The sequence below is a fragment of the Carassius carassius genome, chromosome 17, assembly GCF_963082965.1.
Source record: "Carassius carassius chromosome 17, fCarCar2.1, whole genome shotgun sequence".
NCBI classification, from domain to species: Eukaryota; Metazoa; Chordata; class Actinopteri; order Cypriniformes; family Cyprinidae; genus Carassius; species Carassius carassius.
The window spans coordinates 8702886-8730696 of record NC_081771.1 but is presented as its reverse complement, the minus strand read 5'-3'; the positions used below and the strand labels follow the sequence as shown (position 1 = coordinate 8730696).

Sequence of the window (27811 nt, the reverse complement as noted above, 5' to 3'; positions counted from 1 at the left end):
CTGAAATGAAAAATCACAAACCAATAGAATAATCATCAAACTTTTATTAACACTTACAGTTACATAACAAAACCTAAAATATTTTTTAACAATAAATAAATAATATTATTCTTCAAGTTTTCTTCCATTGAATAAAATAGTTTAACATTTGTGGGGGAAAAAACAATCCACAATTATCTGAATAACTGCACACAAAAATCACAGAATGGCAGTTGGCCTTTATTCTGTTGCTGCATGTAAACAATTATTTACTTGCATTTTAAATTTCTGTGCAAAACAACAGTGCAAAAACAGCAATAGAACTTAATCCAAACTCAAACTGTAAACAACATTTAAGCCTATGTAGCCTTAGGAAACACAGTTGTGCAGTGCTACGCAAATTTTAATGTAACTATATAAACAGAAAATTTGACTGCTGTTTATTTAAGGAAACGTGTCAGGTTTCTCTTTAAAGGTGCTCTAAGTGATGTCACACATTTTTTAGGCCAAAACATTTTTTGTCACATCCAGCAAACATCTCCTCACTATCCGCTAGCTGCTTGTCCCCTGAACACACTGTAAAAAAATGGGTTCTCTCTAGACACCACAGGCTCCACAAACAACAAGAAAAACAAACTGGGCTCACCCGCACCACAAAACATAATAAACTGTTCCAGCCAATAAACGACAAGAAAGATTTGGGGGGTTAGTGCACGGATGAGGAGAAGGGAGGGTCTAGCTAGCCTCCGTTTTGTTTGACAACAATTTGAACGTCAACAAGAAGTTACGACTCCCGGCATAGCTTAGAGCACCTTTAAGAACAAAAGTTGCTCAGCTTTTTGTTTTCAGGTGGTGTATCAAACCTGTTGTCGAAAAGTTCTTTGGCACCATACCCCCTCTTGAGACTTTTGCAGAACAAACGTTACATATTGCAAGTTTGTTGTCCTGATCTGAAACTTTAAAATACTTCCATACCGCTGACATGCTTAATCTTTGCAGACGCGTGCAAACAGCTCGACCGTGAGTGAAACCTGCTTGAGCACGGAGGGGAGGGGTGGGTGACGAGTGATAACAGCTTGACCGTGAGTGAAACCCAAGTGCTAGCGCACGGATGGGAAGGGGCGTGGTTGACATTCATTTTCGGTTGACATTTTCGGCTGGATTTTTTATTTCGGTCCGAAACCGATAATGCCATTTTCGGCCGAAATTTTCGGCGACCGAAATTTCGGTGCACCACTATTTTTTTTACATTCATGCAATTGATTATGCACATTTATCTGCAGTTTCCTACATTATCAGTTGCTAATGTCATGTTGCTCAAAATGTATTATATAGCTTTCTGTGCAATTGTCTTACCCCTCAAAACATCTAGTCTTTAGTTCATCGTATAAGTCATAAAATGCAAAATAGTTAATCTAGTTGTCATAAACTGAAGACAATGTAGATCAAACAATGATAAATCATTTCTCTGAAATAGCTCAAAGGTTCAGTTGGAAAGCTTATACTGTATAGACAGAGGACAACACAAGAGTTACAAATTCTGAAAATGGACTTATTTTCATCTTTGTGCCCATATTTCTTTTTCCTTTTCTATATCACAATGAAAATGTAAAGGTTTTTTTTTTTTTGGTCAGACCACTAGTTAAAGTGTAACTGGAAATTCTATCCAGTCTCTTTCAAACAATATCCCACAAACAGTAATGTGTAAATGTGTACTTTTGAAATGGATATATGGCATACATAAGCATATGGCATACTGTTTAATACAGTAACTGTCATCCAAAATATTGCCATAGTTTACATCAGAACATCTCTCCAGAGTACACTGTTATATTGAAAACATGACTAAGCAATTATCCGTAAACTAGTCTTATCCGTAAACTATGACACAAGGACTTGTCATTCTGATGGCACTGACATGTTCATTGACACAGATATTTATTTTTGAGAGATGAACTAAGGATTTTGAGCAAGAGACTGGCTTTTGCAGGTAATCCGTGGTGTTTTGCTATTTGTACGAGTTGTTTTGAGAAATGCACTTACTGTTTTGCAAATCTCAAGGATGATTTGAGAAATGTACCAAAGCGACTGAGAAAAACTGTAAATTTCAACCTGTTTCTCACATATGGCTCAAATAAATAAACAAATCTCACATAAATACATACTTCTGTGATATTTCTATGAAGAATTTTGGTCCTTTTTGGGCTTGAAAGTTGTGTTCACCATGAACAACTGTTGTATTAAAAATAGCTGCATAAATTTCTACAAAAAATGCCCATTTTATGCTTGATGGAAAAAATAAATGGCTCCATACAGGTTTGACAGTACATGATGACAGAACTCTCAGTTTTTGGTGAACTGTTCCTTTAATTGTGCATGCCAGATTATGTCTCCTCTTCATTTCTCCGTCTGTTTCACCATTTGTCTCAGTGCTCCTTCTATCAGAGCAGAAATAGCTGCTGGTGAATTTGAAATTGCTCTCCTGCTGCTGGATATAATCATCCTTCAGACATGGGTTGCTTCTCATTCCCTACTTCCAACAAAGTTTTAAGAAGTTATTAAATGCCCGTAGCGTTTTACGCATAAGGATGTTATCTTTGGCCATTCATTTAAATTAAATAGCCTTTTGAATTAAGTGTTCCCTCAAAAGAAAACTTCTATTTCTAGACTAATTGACCTTCCGTTAACCCAACTACCTGAGGAACTCAAATCTTTCAAATTTAAAGGGGTCATCTGATGCTACATACACTTTTATAAGTTGTTTGAACTGAAATGTGTGTTGGCAGTGTGTGAACACAATCACCTTATAATGATAAAGTCCACCCAGTGACGTCACACAGACAGGCCCCTCCCACGATAGTTTGATTGATAGTTAGCGTTTCAGCACAGACTGGACTGGTGTGTCTTACCTTAGACCCGTCCTGATTGAGCTGTCATCAGTCTACCATTGTTTCGCCGCATATGTAGACAAGAATGACTCCTAAGCGATTGAGGTGTTTTGTTGTTGGATGTAATAATGAACACAGCAGTCAGCAGTCATTTACTCCCGACATCTGAGCTGCTGAAGATGAAGTGGATTACGTTACATTTGTTTCTGAAGGGAATGCATCCCGATCTATCTAAATGCGTCTATCTTTGTGTGAATCATTTTTGATCCAGCTTCACCAACAGGTGAAAGTGAGTCTAAGGTTTTTTGAATTAATAATTGCAAATCACCTTTCCTTAATGGGCTTCTTAGCAAGTTTCATGAAGATTGCCGTTAAAGTAAACAGTCTCTCTGAGAGCGGCTCGGAAGAGAGGGGTGGGGTCAGCAGAGCTCATTGACATTTAAAGGAAAATGCTACTAAATGGCTTGCTCTGAAAAAAGAGCTGTTTTTGACAGGGTAAAAATGTGTTTTTTGTACTACTATTGAGACATTTTAACCAAACTACGTTACAGACTCTTCATTAAGACTTGAATCATATCAACTTGTGGAAAACAGTCATCCGATGACCCCTTTAAAGGGATAGTTCATCCAAAAATGTAAATTCTGTCATTTGCTTATGCTCATGTTGTTCATAACCTATAAATCTTATATGCAACATAAGGAATATTGCTAAATGTCAGTGGTGTCTAGTAGTGTTTTGGACTCCACTGACTTTCATTATTTGGATAAAAACAGTTAAAACATTGTACAGAATATCTTGTTTTGTGTTCCATAGAATGATAAGAGAATTTGTGGGAACTATCCCTTTAAGTCTTTGCAGATTGAACAGCATTTTATAGAATACGTATGTTGATTCAGTTGACTATAATGGAAAAAGTAACTAATTAAGCTTAGAGAGCCATAGTGTATTTATGTTGTAAATATGTTTTAGTAATGCAGTATACAGCTACTGTTTTCACTTGTGTGCAGGAGATCAGTGGGTGATTATTGGCTCATGTGGCATCAAGCCAACATTGGATTCTGTGTCTGCAGTAAAGCTTCTGCTAACAAGACCTCAATTGGTCATAGTGGGTTGTGAAACATAAAGGCTCCTACCAATGCTCTAATATGCTCTAATATGTCTAAAGAAATTCTTTCTAGGAATGGGACAAAAGTGAATTTATCAATTTTAAGAAGTGAAAACCTCTTTTAGATATTTTGAGTTTTTGACTTTACAAATGCACTGATGAATGCACTGTTGGTAGGTTCATTTTGCGAGTGTATTGCAGCAGGATTGGTGGGGTTCAATTAATAGCAGCTGGTTCGAGGAGGGCCGTCTGCTGCTTGCTCCTGGGGCCAGTCTCACTGCACCATTTACTACATTACTGCAGACAACAATGAGGAACGGCAGCGCCAGTGGCCCTGCGTCTGGGCTTGTCATTCTCTGTAGTTGTTTCTGTTTTTGTACTTTTTTTTCCTTCCTCTTTTCTCTGATATTTTGTCAGCTTTTGTGTTCTAGTTTTGCTGATGCAAGCCTCACAGCAAGATCAGCTAACTCATGCTCAGAAACAAGCACACACAAATAATTGCATACTTCGACAACAAACTTTTGTCTTTTCAGTGGAGAGAAAGACTCTTTATTTCTTTTTTAATAAAAATAAAATAAAATAAAATGTTTTAAAAGTTCATATTCTCCTTTAGGTTACATTTATTTAAACAGAAACACAGTAAAAACCATCATATTCTAAAATAGTATTAAAATGTAAAATTAAAACTGATTTTACTATTTTAATATATCTATTTTATTATCAAATGTAATTTATTTCCGTGATGGCAAAGCTGAATTTTCAACAGCCTTTGCTCCAGGCCTTAGTGTCAAAATATCTTTCAGAAATCTGATATGCTGATTTGGTGCTCAATTAACATATCTTTTTATTATCGATTATGAGAACTGTTTTGCTGCTTAATATTTATGTGGAAACAGTGACAAATCTACTAAGAAATTAAAAAAAGTAGAGAGAATAATTTTTTTTTTTCAATTTTATGCAAAAGAAAACGACTCCCTGAGATTCACTCAAGTATTCCATTCAGGAGCGCTGTGTAATAAATAATAATATACTATATGCACAATTATGTCTTCCTTGACTGCCCACAGCAACCAAATGCAGCTGCAATATATCCTTTAGTAAATTTCTTTATGAACTTTATGCATAGACAAGTAAGGTTTTTACAGACTTTGCAAGATTAAGCATATTAAGTTATTTAATCAACACCTACTTTTTTATCTCTTTATTTATAAGTTCCTGCATAAAAGAACCCCAACTATCTTCAGCTTATGTAGTTCTAGACAGACCATGACGTGTCTAGAGGAGATAAGAAGGTGTCTACAATAGTGTGGTTAATGGCCGTTTTTGTATGTTTGTGTCCGTGTGTCTCAAGTCAATAAATACCTTTTCCTATCTCCACAAAGCAGACTTGTCATCCACGCTGGGCTTTACCAGTCAAAACACAAAGTCTGTGTGCTTGTGTGCATTTGCACACGTTTAGCTTTCTTTTTACCCTGTTTCCTGTTCTTATCTTGCCACATTCTCAGGCCTGCATGTGTTGTTATTGCAGTCTCGTTTGATGCATATTGGTGCTGGGACTTGCAACACACAGTACCTGAATACTAATCCAATCTGCTCTGCAGTTCAGCTCTGTCTCTGTGCATTAAGGCAGCCATAGATTACTTCTAAGGTTTACATGAATGAGGGTCAAGGCTTCTGCGTATATTTTGCAGGGTGACTTGGCTGATGGAAAGTAATTTAAACTGTGACCACTAGGTTGTTTTGCTAGGTTGAAGAAAAGCATGCATTAAGGGCATCCAGCTTGTGATGTTTGCATGCATTTACAAAGAGAATATTTCAGTGTACATTTTGCTTAGGACAAATGACAATTAATTAACCTAAAGAAGGGTTGAAAAGACATTCTATTCATTTTTATGAAACATCTGCTGTCTTCCATTATCAATTAGGTCCATTTCTGCAAGATGTTTCAGTGAAATTTACATGCACAAGATTATTGCTACATTAATCAGAAATGTGTTAAGTCAGTTATTTTTTTATATTATATTATATTTTTTATATTATATTTAATTATCCTGAGAGGATGTCTTCAGTCTTCCTGTAGAAGAACATGAACGCATATCTAAGTATTCCAAAGTCTACTGAGCATATAAACTGGAATATTAAAATTTAGCGCATGTAAATGTTGTCACTGATATTTATGGTTAAGTATGTTCCCTTGATTTATTTAATCAGATCTAATTTACACAGATCTCTTATAATGTGATTCACTATAGCCTGTCTATTAACCCTTGCAACATATTAACCCATAAGTAATTTATATTAAATATTTTATACATGATGGTCATAGTAATGTGCCTTTTATTCATTCAGTAAAAATTCATAACCTAATTAATATATAAATCCATACAGACTGTTAAAAGTTATACATGGATTTCATGCACTTGCTTTAGGTACAAAGCAGTGCCCATAGTCTGCCAGGACTTTCTTTTTTGACCATTGTTACAGTCATCAAACACTGTATGGCAGACCATCAATGGTGATGTTATTTTACTGATTGGTCTTCACTCTTACTTCTATTAATTAATTTATAGCTGACTTTAAAGATGTGTTTTGGTTAGTATAAGCATAATGTATGAAAGTGAGGTTTTGGGGTGAGATGCAGGTCTGGTGGGGATATGGCAGCATACAGACTACATTTGCTGCAGCCTATTGGAGAGGAGCCTGAAATCAAACTGCCCTGCGGTACATTCCTGCTGCATTCCGCTTCGCGCACAGCAGCACCTGCCTTCCACCTCCGGCCTTCATTCACTCACTGCCAAGCCTCTCAGAGAGCGTGCCAAAGCCCTTGGGATCATGTGTGCTGGGAAAGTGAATCTCACAGACTTAGACATTAAAGGATTAGTTCATCCAAATATGAAAAATCATTTACTCATTCGCTCATTTAGCTTTTATCTGTAGAGCGCAAAACAAGAATGATTTACTGGTCTTTTCCATGCAATTACTAGTGCTTTCAAGTTTCAAAAAGGATGCCAGAACCCATAAAGCACAATAAAATTTGTTCATATAATGCATATGCAGTTTTTAAATTAGACTGTAGTTGTGTATAACCAAAAGACTGAAAGATCTTCACAATTCACTAGAGTAGCCTATTAGAGTTGTGATGCGTCAGAAGTAGCGACAGAATTTTTCTTCCATATTGTGATGTACATATGAGTGCATTACCATACCAATCCCTCAGAGAGTTTATATGACAAAAATGTGTGTATATATAGCATGTTTTGTTGGTGTTTTGGATTTTGATGGACCCAGTCCTCACTCAATTTCATTATATATATATATATATATATATATATATATATATATATATATACAGTACAGACCAAAAGTTTGGAAAATTACTATTTTTAATATTTTTGAAAGAAGTTTCTTCTGCTTATCAAGCCTGCATTTATTTGATCAAAAATACAGAAAAAATTTAATATTGTGATATATTATTACAATTTAAAATAATTGTTTTTAAAATTATTATACTTTAAATTATCATTTATTTCTGTGATGCAAAGCTGAATTTTTAGGATAATTATCACATGATCCTTTAGAAATTATTCTAATATGATGATTCATTATCAAAGTTGGAAACAGTTCTGCTGCTTAATATTTTTTCAGAACATGTGATACTTTTTTAGGATACTTTGATGAATAAAAAGTAAAAAAAAAAAAAAAAAAGAAGCTATGTTTTTAAAATATAAATATTTTGTAATAACAATATACACTACTGGTCAGTAATTTGGGGCCAGTAATTTTTTTTTTCTTTCTTTTTTTTATAAAATCAATACTTTTATTCAGCAAGGATGTGTTAAATTGATAAAAAGTGATAGTAAAGAAAATATATTATTAGAATATATATTATTAGAATTTTTATTTTTATTTTGAATAAATGCAGTTCTTTTTAACCTTTTATTCATCAAATATATTAGACAGCAGAACTGTTTCCAACACTCATAATAAATCAGAATATTAGAATGATTTCTAAATGATCATGTGATAGACTGGATGTTACATGTGACACTGAAGGCTGGAGTAATGATGCTGAAAATTCAGCTTTGCATCACAGGAATAAATTATTTTTTAAAAGTATATTCAAATAGAAAACTATTATTTTAAGTTGTAATAATATTTCACAATATTACAGTTTTTTCTGTATTTTTGATCAAATAAATGCAGGCTTGATGAGAAGAAACTTCTTTCAAAAACATTAAAAATAGTAATGTTTCCAAACTTTTGGTCTGTACTGTATATATATATATATATATTAAAATATATTGAAAAGTGGCCAGAATCTTCTTCACAAATTTTACCCTGCGTGTCTTGACAGAAGAAAGAGAGACATACAGGTTTGGAATGACATGAGGGAGAACAAAAGATGACAGAATTCACTATTCTTTTAAAGTCGAATTCCAAATTAAATGTTCAAGGCTGGTTGAACACATTCTGTTCAGATATTTTGGTTTTGGTTCCCTGTATATGGCTAATAATGTAAGATTAATGAGGTCAGAATCATCAGCAATGAGCTTTTGAGTTAATCCTTGTCCTGCCATTCAGTGCTCAGATGAAATGTTCTCTCCTCTCTCTCTTTTCCAGTGCTTTCATGGATCTACAGCTGGGAGTAATCATACATTGGTGGCCTCATTTTGCATGTTTGTGGATTTTGGTGGTGGGGGATTGGTTTGCCAGCGAAAAATGTGCAATTGCCATTTATTGAAGCTTATTTAAAAGGCGGAAATGCATTTGAACTGAGGAACGCGTGCACCCGTTTCTGTTTCCACTACAGTTCCTGATTTGACACTTGATTCCTTCCTCTGCTTTTCCGTCAGGAGATAAGCTTGAGTAAGCCACCCCAGACTGGATTAAAAGCTCTTTGATAAAGCTGTATCAGGCTTGGCACATAAAAAAACACTTTCTTGAATGAATATTGTGGCAGGCGGTGAGTGTGATTGTATAATTGGGTTTTATGGCTTGTGTTGCTATAATGAAGCTCCGTGTGAAGTGATTGTGAACCCCACTCATATTCTGTGTGGGTGTTTTTGAGTACAATACGGATAACTGCTTATTATCACTTCTTAGCATAGGATTAGAGATATTTAAATCTCTCGCATAGTTTTAAAGGTTAAAAAGACACAATAATACACATAAAATGTATCACTTTTTATCTATGTACATGTTACATATGCATATACGTTCTGACTGGAAACCTCTGAGGATCAGTCCATTTGTGGATCAAATCCATGCAATTTAACAAAAATTGTGGGGGGAAATACAGCAATAAAACAAAACCATGAACTATCACTCAACTCAGATGCACTTAATTTAAGAAAATGCTTAAAAACTGAATAAAAACAGGTGTTTTGAAGGCCTTTTTTTATTGATGTTTTGAACGTCACAGGCAAGTGTTTACAGCCAAGCTATGATAAGAACTTTATTTAAATAGTGTTATTTTGCCAGAGGCTTTCTGAGGACTGAAGCGGCCCACAAAAAGGATATCACCAAATTCCAGAAGCCCCTGTCTCCTGTCACAAACAATCACGGCACAGCGCGGTGTATAGTTGTCCCAAGGCGGCTGTTGTTAAAACAGCTGACTACATATTTATAAGCTAAAAAATGGCTTTTCGTGTGCAGATACATATTTTATTTATGGTTACATAAGAAGGAAATTCTACATGTGGTCAGGGTTTCTGTAAAGACGTGTGCTTCGGTTGTCTTTGACTTTGTGTTCATTTTAGACGTTAGGATCTAATAATTCTGATTCTTAATTATCCTATTTATGATTCTTGCAGTACTTTGAGAACATGATGAATATAATGACTTGCAGTTAATTCAGTAAACAGTAAATCAAGAGCCTCTTTAAATGATTTAGACTTATTTACATACTTTTGAGAAGACTTAAGTGTTTTAAATCAGTAATTTTACCAGAACTGTTTTAGTAGCATTGTGAAAATAATATGTTTTAGTATTTCCGTTTTAAAATGGAACGAGCAGATTTACAACCAGATTTTGATCTCTAACGTTAGTTGGATGTCCATTGTCTCTACCCAAACCCATTTTAACTACACATATGGTAAAGAAAACATATTTATGTGAGAGCCCCAGAGCATTGTTCTCTTGTTTCAAAGCCTTTGAAATTAAATTTATAATTTTATGTGATTTTCTGCTCTTTGTATGGATTGTGGACCATGGACCATGAACACTGAAAAAGCAACTGGAGAAATGTGATTATGAATCATATGATCCTTTTTTCAAGCCTTGATTGTAGAGTCGGAGCAGTGCTTTTGATCTATTTTCTGAATACTGAGAAAATTGTACGTGAGAATAAAAGGGCCAGATAAATGTCTTTCTGCAGTTTTGGATGAAATAAGGCGATTTCTAATCTATTGTAGAGATCTAGCCTATGGCCTAGTGCTACAATTGGCAGTTTCAAAAGCAGGGGCAAAAAAAAAAAAAAAAAATTTGATAATTTTGCACAGCCTTACTCTGAGCTGTTCATCTTTCAGCTCTTTTCGGGCCTTGCTGCGGCTTATGTGTGATCTGGCACATTGCCTTACACTCCTTCCTCTTCCTCTTCCTCATTCTTGTAAATGCAGTTCATATCGTCTGCATATAAAGTTTGTCTTTAAGAGGAATCTATGCATGAACAGAAAGTGCTACTTATTCATTTGTGTTTTGCAAGTCATATGACATTCTAGAATCCACAGCCAAACCAGCTAATTTTAATCTTGAAATACAGATCTCTAGGTCTGGAACTAATTAAATGCATTGTACCTTGTTTTACCAAGTTTCTAGGACTTTTGCCATGGTAATACTTTTTTTATTTTTTATTATGGTAATATCATGGATTTTTTTTGGATGGTGATCATTCAATAAAATTCTGAAATATTATTCCAATTCAAATTAACTTTTTACTATATTATGTGATTTATTTCTGGCAAAGCTGGATGCATTTTCAGCATCATTACTCCAGTCCTCAGTGTCACATGATCCTTCAGAAATTATTCTAATTATTCTAAATTTACACAACAACAGTACAACAATGTACAGAAGTTTTTCCCTTGCATTTTTTAAAAGTTTCACGTATACGTTTTCCAAATGATTCGCGTTTACAAGTATGCTGTATTACGAATGCCAGGCCAGTAGTTGGGACTGTCACCTTGTTAGTAAAAAGTACTTGTAGGGAAGTGACGATTATATGTTGTATATGATGCGTCTCCGCTGTTGGTTGTAATATTGGTGAAGCAAATATACACTTTGCCGAAGAAGCCTTAGCGAACTCTTGAGCAGAAACAACAGTACCATGTACTTCGCTATTGTTGTCTATGTTTCTTCTTGCTTGCCTTGCTGTTGTCATGTAAACGAACTGTCAAAACGCATAAAAAGTTTCCCGTGATTGGCTGAAAATGTTGTCGTGCAAATGGCCCCAATATGGTGATTTCCTGCTCAATAAAGTTGTGTTTTAAGTAACCTTGAAAAGTGTGCTCGGCGTAAAGTCAAATTAACTGCTTAATACAAGTCAAAATATTATTTAATATGTATGTATCAACTTGAATGAATATGACTGTATCAAACAGGTTGTTTAAACAGATTGCATTTTGGGGGGAAATCCACTTGCTTACAGATGTCTCTATATATTTAGCTATACTAGTTTTTTTTGGGTAAGCTTATCAAGCTCCCAAAAATCAGCATTAATTGGGTGCTGGTTGGCATATGCTTCTTTGTCTACTGTTTATCCTCATTCGAGGGCAGATTACAGGGCTAATAACATTCGCCACATGCAGCAGGGAGATATACGTTCCTCATTAGCAGCGATTAGCATTTCACTAACTCTTGCAAGAGGCCACACTTTGATGTTCTCCCCTTGGTCCAAATACTCTCTAAAGTAATTGCCTTTGCTACTTGTGTCGTTTATCCAAAGCCTCATCCTGCTATCTTTCGGCTTTCAGTACTCTCAACTCTCTCAGTTGTTTATTTCTGCACTCCCCGTTTTTCAGCTTGTCGATTGGTTAAAAAGATATGACTAAGAAAAGAAGTGAAGGGTTAGCACAGAACACAAGCTTATGGTCCCAAAAGCTGATTAAGTTCAAGCTAGGACGATTTCTGTCTCTGCGTTATTATTTTTAGCAGTGTTAGAGTATTAAGTGAGCAGTTTACAATCAGGTGCTGAGTACTATATGTGTGGTAATTGGAGACTTAAAGGGATAGTTCACCCAGTAATGAAAATTATTAAATTATTATTTACTTACCCTCAAGTTGTTCCAAACCTGTATGAGATTCTTTCTTCTGTTGTGCACAAAAGAAAAAAGTTGAAAGGTAGCGCTTGACTTCCATAGTATTTTTTTTCCAGTATTATGTAAGTCGGTGCCTGCCGTCTACTGTTTGGTTACTAACATTCTTCAAAATATCTTCTTTGATCTTTTTAGTGAATTTCGTCTGACAAGCTGACAGTTATGGGAAGATGAAATATTATTTGGAGAACAAGCAGAACATTTCAGTGGTAACTTCATCAGAGTATTTAACATTATTATCATTTTCTCTGCCCCTCCAGGAAAGAACAACACCTCCTCTCTTCAGTAAACTGCTGGTATCTGGTTTTGAACCAGACTCGAAGAGAAAGCAGAGATCATGCCACACTTAACGACATCTACATTAATAATGTCATCGTTCGCCTGGCTCAGATCAGCGAGGACGTCATCCGGCTCTTCAAAAAGGTCTGTAGCTTTGACATCCTTTTTTTTTTCTTCTAACATCCATTTAAATAATAATGATAATCTCTTGTCCACTTTTAGCTAACAGACACCTCTGTGTTAATACTCACTATTTGATCAGACTTTTAAGTGCCAAGACATTTTTTTAATACAAAATTGGATTAAAAATAGATAAAATGCATTGCATTGTGGGATTCAGTATTGTGTGCATATTTTAATTACTTATAAATTTGTATAAATCCATGAAAATAAGATGAGTCCTTCATTTCTTAGGTCTATTGTAACTTTTAGGACTGCGCAAAATGTTTTCTTGCAGTAAACTTACTGAAGAAGACTATAAAATTTGTTGCCGCCATGTAATTTTGACTTTTTATTTCACATTTCTGGCTTTTTCTTGCAATTCTGAATTCTTGTAATTCCTAATTTATATCATACAATTTTGACTTTCCTCTGAAATATGAGTTTACATCTCCATTTTTTTTTTTTTTTTTTTTTACATCTCAGTTTTTTTTCCACAACAGAATAAAAAATAAAAAAGGCCACTTTTTATCTCACATTTCTGACTTTTTTCCTCACATTTGCAAGCTTTTATCTCACAACGCCTACTTTTTTCTCAGAATTGCAAATGTAAATCTCACATTTCTGAGTTTATATCTCACAATTATGACTCCATATCTCACACTTGAATTGCGGGAAAAAAGTCTGAATTGTGCAATTAAAAAGTGAACATTGAACCTTTCCAAATGTGGAAAATCATAACACCCTCTCCTTATTATGTATTCTTTCACACAGCCAGTTGACTTCATACATTTGCATGCCATTTCTTGGCAGACATTTTTCTTAGCACAGCAACGTCTACCTCCTGCTTTCTTGTTTTAGCTGTACTGTTGGAATTTTAGGCTGATTTTAAATGCTTGCAGACGGTGTGTATGGATGGTATGTGACAAAATGAATGTGCATGTCTAAATGCATGCTGTCTTACAGTGTGACTACAGCCTATTTATGCACATCCTCTCCGAGTTAAAGTCATACTGTGGCGAGGAGTGCCACCACTGGCTGTATTCTCTGTGGTGTGACTTCTGGGGTCTGGACTATATGAGTTGGAACGCTGTCAACACATAGCCTGGATTCCTGTGGTGTAATCCAAACACTACTAGCGTGTTTACACCTGGCTGCTTTTCCTGTAGGTGAGGCCCTGTGCTTCCAGCCGCCATTCATAGGAGAGTGGTTCAGTGAGGTGACTGTGAACCAATAAAACACAACCAAAGCACCCTGGGATACTGTTAATTGCTTGCAGTGAGTGTACTCAAGGTCACCTAAGATACCTTACTCTGTATGAATGCATGCATGAATGCTGCTGTGATGTGACAGGCTTGTATTTTTAGACAGGACTACTTATCTTTACAGATTTGGTGATTTGATTCCAGTTCACTTCAAATGTTTTATCTGATTCAGATTACAATATAATTTGATTCCATTTTTAATCATTTAGCCATTTTACAGTTAGAATGTACATTTTGCTTAAAATAATTTCTCTCCCAGCTAATGTTCTTAGTATACAGAGATCAAAAATAAATTGCTATTTTACAAATATTATCACCAATAATCATATTATTAATATGTGGATATAAAATGAAGAAACCTTTAAATTGCTTTTCTAGTGTGAAACAATTAAAATTATTGTAAAGATCTAAACTCATAAACACTTCACCTTAATATGCGAGTCTTTTTAAACGAGTCTTAAAATCACTGGCTCAAAAGAGTCATGTCAGTTCAGTTAATTTTATTGTCATTATACAGCCTACATGTTGACACGTGCGGATTAAATTTCTACTCAGGTTCATTAGTGTATCCACAAAATGAACATACAATACTGCAAATGTACAATAACAAAATAGTTGTTCATGAATGGAACAACTCTTGTTGTGTGCTAAAATGAACTGATTGCACTAAAATGAACCGATAAAAAAAAATCTATTTTAAAAACATCTTTACAACATTGTGGCAAAAAACATATTCACAGTACATATAACTGTGATTTTAAAGGACTTTTTTGATTACTTTTGGTGCTCTAATACAGTTGAAAACCAAAGCAGTTGTGAATCACAAGTCTAGCAACATGAGTCTGCCGTCTGGAATGAGAATGAATAGCCTTCCTTACATCCTTAAGCTCTTATTTGAACTTTTCCTTTAATTACATGTTTAAGACGTTCGGTTTTGCCCATGTCAGAGGATTCCAGCACACAGATAGATGAGAAACGTACACCTGAGGTCAGCGGAACGCTTCGCTGGTGGGTCGGATGAGGTAGAATGAGCAGCAAAGACAGCTGGGAAACGTACTGTAGCTTGACAGTATTTTGAGGGGTCTTACGCTAGTGTTACCAGCGGCAAGAGACTGCACTGTGTCAGTGGCTTTGGCTCTTTCATAATATTGCATCAGAGGTTTCCACTGAGAGCTGTTGCCATATATTCTGTGCTGAAAGTGATGTATGCAGTAGCACTGATTCTCAATCCCCATGGGCCGTTTAATAATGCCTGTTTTGGCTCAGTAAAAGCATGAATCTGCAGTGTGTTTGTGAGAAGATAAAGAAAAAGGGAACACCTCATTAAGATGTAATGTTCTTTCTTGTTATGCAATTTTCCCATGGTAATAATTTCAAGTATTTTTTTTTTCACTCAACATGTGACCAAGGCATTTATTACATTTATTTAAACAATTTTTTTATATTACTTATAAATTATAAAAAAACTAATATTTATTAACAATACTACTTATAACAAAGAGTATAGACCAAACACAAATATAGTCACTTGTAGCAAATCCTTAATTTTCGTTTTATTTTTATTTTTTAATTGACTTTAATTTACAAAATAAAAGAAAATAGGAATTTTGGACATTTTATTGGTTGTCTGCAATAACATGAAATTGTTTATATAATGTTTTAGTAAAATAATATCATTTTAATATGAGTATTGGTACATCCGGAAATATAAATATTTCTCATCAAATACTTAAAAAAATATTTCAAATGTATTTTTGTAGTTCTGTACTTAGTATCTTGAGCAGTGATTATGTATTTATATGATTTGCTTGACGACATTTTGTCAATCAGGCATTTCATCTCTTTCATCAGATGCTGTGCTGTATTGAGTCTACATGTTTCCTAAAAACAAAATCAACACATGCATGAAATATTGTGAGGTGCTTATCCCATTAGCATGGATGATTAGATGTGTAAATTCGTTTGCAGGGATAAGTGTGTATGTGTATGTACACATTCATGTGTAGAGAGAGATTATTTTTGATCCCTAAGCACAGGCCTGACTATACACATGCTGGAGCCTTTATTGATTGCTGGGAATTATGGTCCATTATGCTTTACGAACATAAAAGGGCACTGGAGGGCTACTGGAGTAATTCATTCAAACAGACTGGGATCAAGCTCATGTGTTATTTTTGAAAGTATGACAGCTCTCTATTGCATCGAAATATCACAAAATGTTTCATTCCTCTAGCGTGTGATGCAGTGTTATTTTAGTATTGTTTACATACTATTACAGTATTAGTAATTTCGTTGTGTGCTTTTTTTGTTTTGCCCAATATTTCTGGTTAAGCTTTTTTTTATTTTTCAATTAGATTTAGCAATTGTACTGCTTATTTCAGTTAGCTGCCAAGGCAACAATTCTAATATTTTTCAGCTAATATTAGTATTTTTATTAGCATTATTTCAATTCCTAAATGTATTCTTTATCGTTTCAGTCAACACTGTTCTTGCACAAGTTTACTTGCTTTTTGATATAATTTTTTTTAATTTCTTTTTGTATTTTGTATTGTTTTGTCATCTGATTCCTTTTTTTTATTTTTTATTCTCCTCAGAGAAATGCACCATTCCTACGCTCAGCTTTTGAACTGTTGACAGGAAAGGTGATGCTAATACCTGCAGATTCTGCCGGCATGGGAGTTTTTTTTGTGTCTGAATGTGTCTATCTACGCCGGTCTCTGTCTTTTGTGCTTAATGAAAAAACTTGTGCTCGCTGTGAACAATTGCCAGCTTTTCTAAAGTTCTTGCCTTCCAAATTCTGCCAGATTGTGTCACTGACTTTAGAGTTAAACACAGTGCATTTTTCCGGCTCACACGCCAGCAGGTGTGTGTATGTGTGTATGTAAGCAGGAGCAGCTATGCTGTGTGGGAGGAGGTACAAAATGTTTTTCTCCTCTAGAGTTGTCTTCTTTCTCGTTAACTTGTTTATAGCATTAATAAATTATTATTTTCCAACAGGAATGCATAAGCAGTTTTCAGTGTCACTGGTCCCTGTCTGAACCAATGTTTACAAAAATGCAAGAAATTATGCTGCATAGGTTATTTGAAAAGCATTGTATCAGATAATCGATTGACTGAATACATGAGCCTTTTTGCCATTTTGCGGCAATATCGTGTGGTCACCATACATCAATGAGAAACATGAAGCCTCCAGACTGATGATAGAACATCCTATTAAACAGTCAAAAATCAATTAATGAGTACTGAAACCAAAAATATTCACTCATAGTCATCTCTGTCAAACAAAGCTGTTGAAACAAAAAAAGTTTTTGAATGTTTTTTTTTTTTTGCTTTTTTAAGCAAGTATTGTTGTTTGAAACAATAGAAATGTGAAGAAAACTGTAAAAAAAAAAATTCAGCTAATATTACTTGAATGGAAATCCAGGATATAGTCTGCAGTATGCTTTATTTATGTAGCAGGTATTTCATGTGAATACTCCATGCATCGCATACTGCAGAAATACTATTAGAGTAGTGTGGAAGTATGTTATTCGGCACACTTTCAAACACAACCGTAAAAAGTCAAAAAAGAAAAAAATTTGCCATATAAGCTTGAATTTTGGAAGTCAGTCATACATGTTTGTAATCCTTGGCAGGTTATAAGAAAGAGATGATATTTGTGCCACATATTACCAGTCTATAAAAACGGCAAAACAACATCTTTAATACGACACCATCAGAATACATGGGGTTGTAAATGTATTAATGGAATTGAATGATTAATACTAGTTGTCTAGCAAATAGGAAATGAGGTTTTGATGTTTCTAGATGTTTCTGTACTTTTTTACTGCTGATTTTGAATATATTCTAATCTATAATGTAGAGTTTAGGGTTTGATTAATTTGTGACCCATTTTTTATTTGTTTGTGTGTTGCAGAGTAAAGAAATTGGCATTCAGATGCACGAGGAGCTGGTGAAAGTGACAAACGAGCTGTATACTGTGAGTATAATGTCTCTCAATCTCCCTCTCTTTATTTTTCCATCTCTATTTTTCTCGCTTTCCCTCTGAATGGAGCTCTCACCCGCTGTGTCCTGCCATGCACCATGGAAACGCTGCCTCTCTGGCCAAGAACAAAAACAGTTTGGCTGCGTGACAGTTTGGAGAAGAAAGAAACTGTTGCTTCACATAGTTTTCTAATAAAGGATGGGAAACTGAATCAAGGGATTTTTTTTGAGGGAATACTAAAATTGGTACTATTTGCGATAGTGCTACTGATTGGAAAATAGGAGACTGATAGAGACGCCTGTGACGTTGTCTGTTTTTAAGCTTCACTGTAGTCACCTTTTAAATCACTTACACATTGCATTTTAATATGCTTCGGAATCTGGGTCATTACCTTCTTTGATTCCATTGCTTTAGTTTTTCTTGCATCAACCAAGATGCAGGCACTTTCTTTGGGCCTCTCAGTTTTTCTCCCTGGATGAAATCCAAACTACCTCTGCAGAGGAGCAGGATCAGATTAATGTTGTCACTCATGACAGGACATCAGAGGGAAGTTCTTCTCCATTGCTCGACCTATTCCAGATGTCCTCTTTGCATCTTTATGCAGGTGGCATAGTAAAATGTCTCACCCGTATCTCTAGATAAAACTAGCTACAATATATGATCATTCTCCTGTTGTGTCATCTCTTGACAACGGCTGTAAATTTTTGTGTCAAAACCTAGCCTAAAGATCTGAAACTATAAAACACAGTCCTAAGCCGTTCGTAAACCCCTACGAGCACAGATATGAAGCTTAAGAATCAGGAAGACACTGTTCCTTCCTTTAAATTGTTGAAACGCACACATATGCGGTTTGGGATCTGGTGCTCTGACACTGATGTGTTTCAAGGTCACTGACAGGGAGTGTAACGTATCGCTGGAGAAGACATGGGAGAGGATCATTTTCTTTTCCCTGCCACCCTTCCTCTTTTCTCCTTTTTCCTCAAACAGAGACTGTCATGAGACCCTGCAGAAAGAACTCAATTATTATGTTCTGCATCATTGTGGCAACTTAATATTTAGTATGTAATTTCTCTGCTAAGTAGCATTTGTATTATACAGTATTTTTATAGTGTAGAGCAGGGATCAGCAACCTTTTCGGCATGACGTGCCATTTTTTATTTTTATGGTTAACCACTGTGCCAAGTGTGCACAGCCCCTCCCCCCCACACCCCGATATAATTCTGTATTTAAACGGTACATACACAATTTTTTATTATACGATAAAAAAAGTTTTTTTTACGTTTAATAAACGTTAATGCACTGCTTTAATTGATGAACGTGCACACACAGACACACACACACACACACAACACACACCACTCGCACACAGAGATCTGAGATCGTGCTGTGCAAAAAGTAGCATTCAGAAGCTCATAAACCTATGAGTGTTGTCACGCTACTTTTATTAATCGATACTGAATCGCTACATTATATTTCTCAACAACAAAGGGGCAAAATTGCTTCATTGTCTGCAGAGAGAGACAATTTACCCCCCCCCCCCTCACTTTCTTTCTCTCAAAATGGCCATATTTCAGAATATTTTTCATCACTGGATATAGCTTTAGGTCATTTAACATTTCTATGGTAAAACGTATTATTAAAAGTTGACTAATGTTAATTGATTTGCAGCTTCATCTTACCTCACTCTCTTTAATGTTAAACTGACGCTTCGCGCTCTGCTTCTGTGAACAGTAAACCCCGCCTACTTTGATCTGATTGGCCATCTCAGTCATTTTGACATTGACGAGTGCTGTTAGACCGAGGCTTTGATCTGAAGCACCTAGTATGTGCAGTGTTTGCACGTGCATCCATGCAAGTTAATTCTCACACTTTAATAGTATTTGTAGCTCCTAACAGGCTGTGTGACTATGAGAAGTTATTACATCAAACTGTTCGTCATTATACAGTTTTCCTTATTGCTTGCATGCCAGCGATTATCCCTCTGCGTGCCACTGTTGGCACGCGTGCCGTAGGTTGCCAACCCCTGGTGTAGAGTATAAGCTGTGTGCAGTTTATCAGTTTAGATGATATATGTGCATATATATAATCAAAAGCATGCATATTTATATATATATTTTTACAAGTCAGTGTCTGTTTTTTCCTATATATGTGATAGGTTGTAGGTTTGCCACTAATTTAAATCATTCAGTAGACTGAGGATTACAAATTTGATCTCAGTTTGCAAACCTCTATATAACGTTCGCTTGATAGTGGCATAGTGGCTTGCTTCTGATCAACTGTTCTTGATATACAGCTTGACAATAAAAATGAAAGAGAGCCTGCACTAGAAGCCTTAAGTATTGATCCCTCTGCCCCCTTCCTGTAGTTTGAGTTATGTGTTCTGAATGTAGAGTAAGAAATATGAATGTAAAGCTTCTGGCAGTCCCAATGTGCAATGTGAAATATCTGCATTGGTTCTGCAATGTGTTTGTGAATTAGGATGATCAATGTTTCTTGATTTTCTTTCTTAGGTATTAAAGCAAGGCGCTACAGGCAAAACCTGTTTTTTTTCATACACTGGTCAATTTTAAGATTTTGTGCTATTTTGCTTCCATAACATATCTGTCATTTTTCAGACTAGTGGGAAGGAAACATCCAAAATACATTGGTGTTTATTGCATATTTACATCTGTACAGTACATACACCCACATATAAGGTTTGTGCAGAGTGGTTTGTTTATATATCATTCGCCTGATTTATATAGCATTTTGTCCCTTTTTTTTCAGCTGTTGACAATGTTCTGATTTATGGAGTGATAAAAAGAGATATCTAAAATCCCCTCTGTAAAACCTTTAACTCCCTCATGTCAACAAAACAACAAGCAAGAAAAACAAGAATTTTGAACCTGGCTTAATCAATTTTTTTTATTTCTGTGTGTGGATGATTGGATTTCTAATCAAACAGTGCCTCATTTGTGCATTTAAAAATAACATTTCAGAAAAATTATTATAAAAAACAGTTGTTTGAATATACTGTGATTAATCAGCTGGAGAAAGTATGGTGATATATAGTAGTTCAAATTTACCCTGTTCACCTGTAGTGTCTTGTATTCTATGCGCAACTTAGCCAAAATATAATTTATTTATTTTTAGCTCCATTTATGCATCTTGAAGAAGTTAAAATAGTGTTTGCTATTATTTTTGTAATGGAAAGTACTGTGAATTTTGCGCACAGTTTGTGGAAGGTGAAAGCTCAGCAGCTTTTGCCAGGGAATAGGCTTGTTACAAATGAGATCTGAAGTACATCGAAATATTGGCTGTGTATTGTATTTGAGAACAGTAATCCTTTTTCTGAATGAATGGCAAAATGGCTCATTATAAATTCTTAAGCTTTAAGGAAATTAGTTTATAGTGTAGTGCCCTTGCATGACTGCACTTGAAGCTCGGTTACACATTCTTCTATGCATAAGAATTGGGTGTTGACTTTGAGAACCCCTTCCTAAAGACATAGACATGTGACTTAATTGTATGTAATTTAACTTTGAAAGACAAGCTGGAATTGCAGTCCTTCAAAACCTAGGGTGCTGTTTCTTTACTTCAGCCAGGTTGCAGCTCTATCCTCTGTTATGGTATTGTAAACAAGAAAAACCTTTATGTATTGATTGAAGAAATTAAACTTCCTTCTTTCATATCTGTTCTTTTTTTACGTTTTGAACAAGATTGTCATTCATTCTCATGGTCCTCTTACTCATCGGGGTCTTAAAAACATCAGTCTGATATGATGAATGAGTCTGTGCTGCCCATTTAGCCAGTCCTTGTCTCACAAAAGACAGTCTGTTTTGGCAGATTGACAGGTAAATAGTTTAGTTGGAATGTCTCAAAAACTTCTGCAGTGAAATCGAAGCAGTTAGGGGTGTGTACCGCAGGACAGAAGCACGTAGACGTGCTCCGGGCAGTTTCTGTGGAGACGGAAGTTGTATATAAATCATTGCAAGTTAGGTTAAGGTTTCTGGCTAATTCTCAAATACTGAGCTAAAGCGGCTTAGCAAAGAGGAAAAAACTATCATTGCACAGCTCTCGGACAAACCCAGGCCACAGAACCTCAAGGCAGTGATGCTAGTTGTTAGAATAAATGTTTTGTCCGTTTTTCAACCTAAGAATGACGAGAATGTAAACTGGTGTTTTTTATTTTAAAGCATATATGTTTCTTTTTATGAATGAAATAGTTTCAGCTATTATTTATTATTTTCTTTTGTGAAATATGTCCTAACGGATTTGCTTAAAAGTAAGAAATAATTGTTAAAATTTAGTCATAGCTATATATTTTTATAATTGCTTTAAGCTACTGTTTTTCATAAAACATGCCATACATTTTTATAGAAAGCATATTTAGTAAGATGTAGTCTACCCATTATCCACGGGGGTACATGTGGTAATTAACACATGGCTATTTTGCAATCTACACATTTTTATCAGGGTTTCTGCAGAGTAGAATTTACAATCCTGTTAAAATCATTCGACATTTTTACATTTTATTGAAATATTTCCTCTTGATTATTAGCAACGTGAAGGTGTATATGAATAGAATTACACATGTTTAAAGAGATCCCAGTACTGTATCTAATGTCAATCTTGGCTAAGCATTGTTCTTTACAGCCGAGGTCATCTCACCTCAACATGCCTGTAAATACAGTTTTAATGCTGGAGGTTTGCCAGCCATGTCCATCAAACCTGCTTGTAAACATGTTCTTTGCTGTGTTCTCTTTGAGGGGCATGAGCTGATGGGTGACAGCTCTGGGAGGAGCTGACTGCTAACCTACATTTTCTCTTGCACTGGAGTACATACTTCCATTTACTCACCAGCGCAGTATTTTTATTCATCATTTCTGCCTGCTTGCAGATTTAAGATTAAGTGTCATTTTGAGTGTTGCAGCCTGTTTTGTGTCTTGAAAATGATACAATTTTTAATTACATTCTGATGATCGTTTCTAAGCTATATAATTTTGTTACATATATGCTGATGCGTGCTGAAGGTTTGTGTGTAATATTTTAGACCAGCACATTATATTTGACATAAATGTAGTAGGGATGGGACGGTATGAAAATTTAATATCACGATTATAGTGACTAAAATTATCACGATTATCAATATTATCACGGTTTTGTTGAAACGAGATGAAAGTGTTCAAAAATAGTTGATGCTCACACTGAAAACATTTCAGCAAGTTTTATATTTAATAATCAACAAACAACTAATAAAACAAGCAACTCTATGCACTTAATTTAAAGAAAGATTAAATTCTGTGGCATTTCCTTCCTTACAATGAAAAGTGTAGAAGCATAGAAAAGTCACTGACTTTCGCCATTCCTTCTCGAAAAAAAACAAAAAAAACATTGTGCGCTGCGCTTGCGTCAGACTGTTGCTGGCTGGACATGATTTAATAGTGAGTTATTAAAACCGCGATAATCAAACACGGTTTTAATGATAATTCATTTTTAAACGATATTACTAACCTTCAGCACATTTTATCACGGTTATCAATAAAACCGGTTATCGTCCCATCCCTAAAATGTAGCATGCTGCATAGAAGACCGTTTTAATGTTTTCTTCAAGCATGCATACTACAGATTCTAGCACCACATTTTGCCCTCCATCAACCTTGTAATGGCTACAACTGCATGTGAGTACACCATCTAAGAATCAGTTAGCTTGAAGACATTTCAAACATGTGTGTATGTTTACTAGACCCTGTTAAAAGAGCTGGTAATCTGTCCTGGAGCCAGACATAGCTTGCACTTCTCTGAGAAACATCCTTTGCATCCTCTTCCTAATGAGCTTGAGGAAACAGCTTTTTTCATCAGGGAATACTAGGGACGCTGGGCCTGGATCCTGTGTAGCGTTTAATAACTGGAACATGTTATATTAGTTCGAAGAACAAGGCTGATGGTATAGGTGTATTGAATTTAGCATGGCTTCACCTTGTGCATGTAAGTTTGTGTGAATAAAATAGTACATTTTTAAGGTGCAGTTTATTTTTTTTTCATAAAGGTATTCATTTTACACAAACTACAGTGTCAAAGTTTCTGTTCATCAAAGAATATTGAAAAAAAAAAATGTTTACACAAAAATATTAAGCCACACATTTTCTTCTATCCAAGTTTATGTACATCCATAAGATTGTAGGTAAAAAGATTGTAAACATTTGCTCAGACTTGATTCTTTGTTGATTTTATGATTTAATTTTGTAGTTCATTTTTGATGCTCTGAAATTTTGGTTTTTGGGTAATACATGTGCACATAATTGGCCATCATTGTAGTTGTTTTAATCAGTTATTAAATTCAGTAAATGAATGCATTGAATTTGCGTTTTTTAATTGCTACACTCCTAATTAGTAAATCATTCAAAAGACTTGTGTTCCTTGAAAGAAAGAACATTTTATAGGTTGTGAATGCCATCAGGGTGTCAGAATATTATAAATAATGTCATTTCCTTTCAGTTAGCCATTTATAGGTTAACCTCCACAAAATGTTTAAACACTGTGGCTCTTTTGTATGTTTTCTTTAAGTGCTGTAAATTTGAGACAGGACTACAGTAGCTTTTTGTCCAAATAATGGACAATAGGGGACAACCTGGTCACAGACAATTATTTTTGCAATTTAATTTCATATTGTAGTAGCACAGACACATTAAACACAGGAAGCAGCACTAAAAGCATCCACAGTGCCATCGTGCGGACGCACTTGATGACCTCCTCTGGAATGATCAGATGATCTGTGGGTGTAAAGTTAGAGTGAGATAGCTGAATGTATGTACATTAATGTCAGGGTCGGTGCAGTTGAGCAGTCAGTGGACGCCTGCAGGCTGGCTGATTTAATAAGCCTTTTATTGAAATCCCCATCAGACAGGCATCTGCCGGCTATAAGGAGTGGAATAAAGCCGCGCAGTGGTGCAGAGAACCCCCCTCCCCTTTCACTTGCTCTGCTCTATTGTTTGAGGGGTTGAATAGCAGACTGGGTCACACCAATCAGACATGAGGTAAAACAGTTTGCATGGTTGCAAACACAGTTTGCAACATGGTTGTCATACAGAGAGCTCCGTCGTCGGTTTTGTGTTTCATACACGCTTCCTTTAGAATCGCCCCCACCTTCAGCCTCTGTCATCCTGGGCTTGAATGGAAGGCTTGGACTTGGTGGAAAGAGGGAGGATTATGGTACTTCTGCTGCCAAGTCCATACTCCTATGCATATTCATGAGGTGATCTGCTCTGTAGAGCTGACGGGAATACAACTGATCCTTCTCAACTGAGACCTGCTCAGCTTCTCTGGAATTAAACTAGTTTGGAGATCATTTCAAGAGAAGTATCAGGATTGAGTTTGTTTTGTATCAAGATGTTTCATTTTGTTGTGTGACATTTAAAGCCTTGGGTTGTTTCTGCAGTACATATTCTGGTTTACACATTTTCATTTAGGATTTTATCCCACATAAACTGGAAGTGTATATGCTTTTTCAGTGTTTGTTACTTTCTTCTGTCTCGGTTTAATGTGCAGAGTCAATACTTTACTCCAAGGCTGCATTTATGTGATCAGAAATACAGTACAGTAAAAACAGAATTTTCAGCAGCTGTTACTTCAGTCTTCAAGGTTCTTTGAATAACAAAAAGTGTATTAAAAAAATTGTAGCATTAAAAAATGTTTAATTGTCACTTTTTATCAGTTTAATGCATCCTTGCTGAATAAAAGTGTCAATTTCTTATATCTGCAATTTATTATTGACATGTTCAAAATGTTCTTAAGACATAATCTCAGAATTTTTTTTCTTTTAAATGGCATTTCTGTTAAACAGGATTTTGGATCAAATATCAACATATTTTCCACATCTACTTAGGACAAAAACCCAGGTGGCAGAGATTTTATTACAACCTGCCTGGTGTGATGCTGTTAGACTAGTTTTACTAATGTTGTATATCATCCTACAGGTTATGAAGACGTATCACATGTACCACACGGAGAGCATCAGTGCAGAAAGCAAACTGAAGGAGGCTGAGAAACAAGAAGAGAAGCAGTTTAGCAAATCTGGAGACCTCAATGTCAACCTTCTGCGCCACGACGACCGACCCCAGCGCCGCAGCTCAGTCAGGAAGATTGAGAAGATGAAAGAGAAGGTGAGATTACTCTGAAGAGCTAGCTCATAATGCTCGGCAGATGACTCATAATGCCACCCTGCTTTTATTAAACCAAAGGGCCGTTGCAGCCTAGAATCACTTTCATTCTTCCACTCTCAAGTAGGATTGTGACCCTTTAAGAGAAAGATTACGCTATTTCAAGTGGTGCATATTATCTTTGCACAATGGTGGATAAAGCTGGCTCATTGTCTCTCGTTGACTTCCTTCGAAAGCCACCGTGGAAGGAAGTGAAGGCCAATATTGCATCATGACCAATTGTCTTTTTATCCAAAGCCACTTTCAGTACTCTAAGACAATCCCCATGTAGGAACTTTGAGTTAAGTGCCCTTGTTCCTGGTTAAGTGCTCAAAAGCATAGTGGTGACGCCTCTTTGCGAGGATCAAACCAGAAAACTTCCGAATGCAAACCCTCCAGTAAATGTGTTCAGTACAAACTCACCTCTTCAAGTATTTCAAGTTTGGGTTGCTTATAATATGCATTCATAAATGCGTTCTATGCCAACCATATTCCCATGGGATATTATAACTATTTATTTTCCAAAAAATGAAAAGCTTTAAGAGCATTCCTGCTGATGAACTAAGCTTCATTTAAAACTGTGATTCTACTGTTTATTATTATTATTATTATTATTGTTATTATTATTATATTTTAATACTCTATTGGAATGCTCTAAATTAAATATTTCAATGGTAATATTTTGTTATAATAAAAGTTAAGAAAGTTATCAATAATAATTGTATTATTTTCCCCTTAAATACTAATTTTGTTCCAGTGAAATATTACATTAGTAAAAATTCTGATTTTTCAGTTATTTTATAATAATAAGAAGAAGAATAATCTGTTTACTACTATAGTTACTTATAGTTACAATTACTATGATTGTTTTTTAAATCACATTTTAAATCTTAAACCCATTTTCTATTAGTAGAAGTCCCATTTATATCCCCCCCCCCCCCAAATTATGTTGACCGATCATGGTAGCAACATTTCCCTCCATGTAACCTAGTAGCAACCCTGCCTTCTTCCTAGTTACCTTCTCATCAGCTCTTAAAAGCAGTGCAGGAACTTAGGTTTGAATGAAACTGATGGATGGGTTTTACCTAGTTTTATCTAAGAATGGACAATGAGGTCAGTGAGACTGTAGACAGCCTGGAGACTGAATGGGTGACTACTCACACAAACCAGATTCAGCATTTCCGGTCAGTGACTTCAGCTGTAAATCATCTAATTCATGCTAATTCATAGCTGGTTCTATAAACCTTACAGGAAGCTAACTCATAGTGACTGTGGGAGCATACAAAAAATTCTATAAATTAACATTTGCGAATATTGTGCTTTTCGCAAGAGGCAGTTTTCATATGAATGAATTCTGTTTCCTTTACTAGCCAGCTTATTCGCTTTCTCACTTTTGCTCTTTGTGTCACTTTCTCTCTCTCTCATTCTATCTGCTGTTCTCTCTCTCTCTCTCTCTCTCTCTCTCTCTCCCCTTTCAGGCTGCAATGCGCAGAGATGTTGGCATGAAAGCCACTCAGCCTCACACTATTTATAACCATGGTAGCCATGGATGCTCTGTGTTTCTCTGCAGCCTGACCTGATTCTGCAGGCGAGCAGACTTCGAAGTGATCCTAGCACACCTGCAAGCCTCAATGGCCTTAATGGACTATCAGTTACTAATG

General features: G+C 35.6%; 1 protein-coding gene across 2 annotated transcripts in view; it reads left to right on the top strand.

Moving 5' to 3' along the window:
* Positions 1-27811, top strand: part of srgap3 (SLIT-ROBO Rho GTPase activating protein 3) — a 92267-nt gene that overhangs the window by 22477 nt on the left and 41979 nt on the right. For both annotated transcript variants that reach the window (XM_059570692.1, XM_059570691.1), the window contains exons 3-5: positions 12546-12708; positions 17905-17967; positions 25929-26114. In XM_059570692.1, the coding sequence (XP_059426675.1) occupies positions 12546-12708; positions 17905-17967; positions 25929-26114 (412 nt within the window). The remainder of the gene's footprint in view (positions 1-12545; positions 12709-17904; positions 17968-25928; positions 26115-27811) is intronic.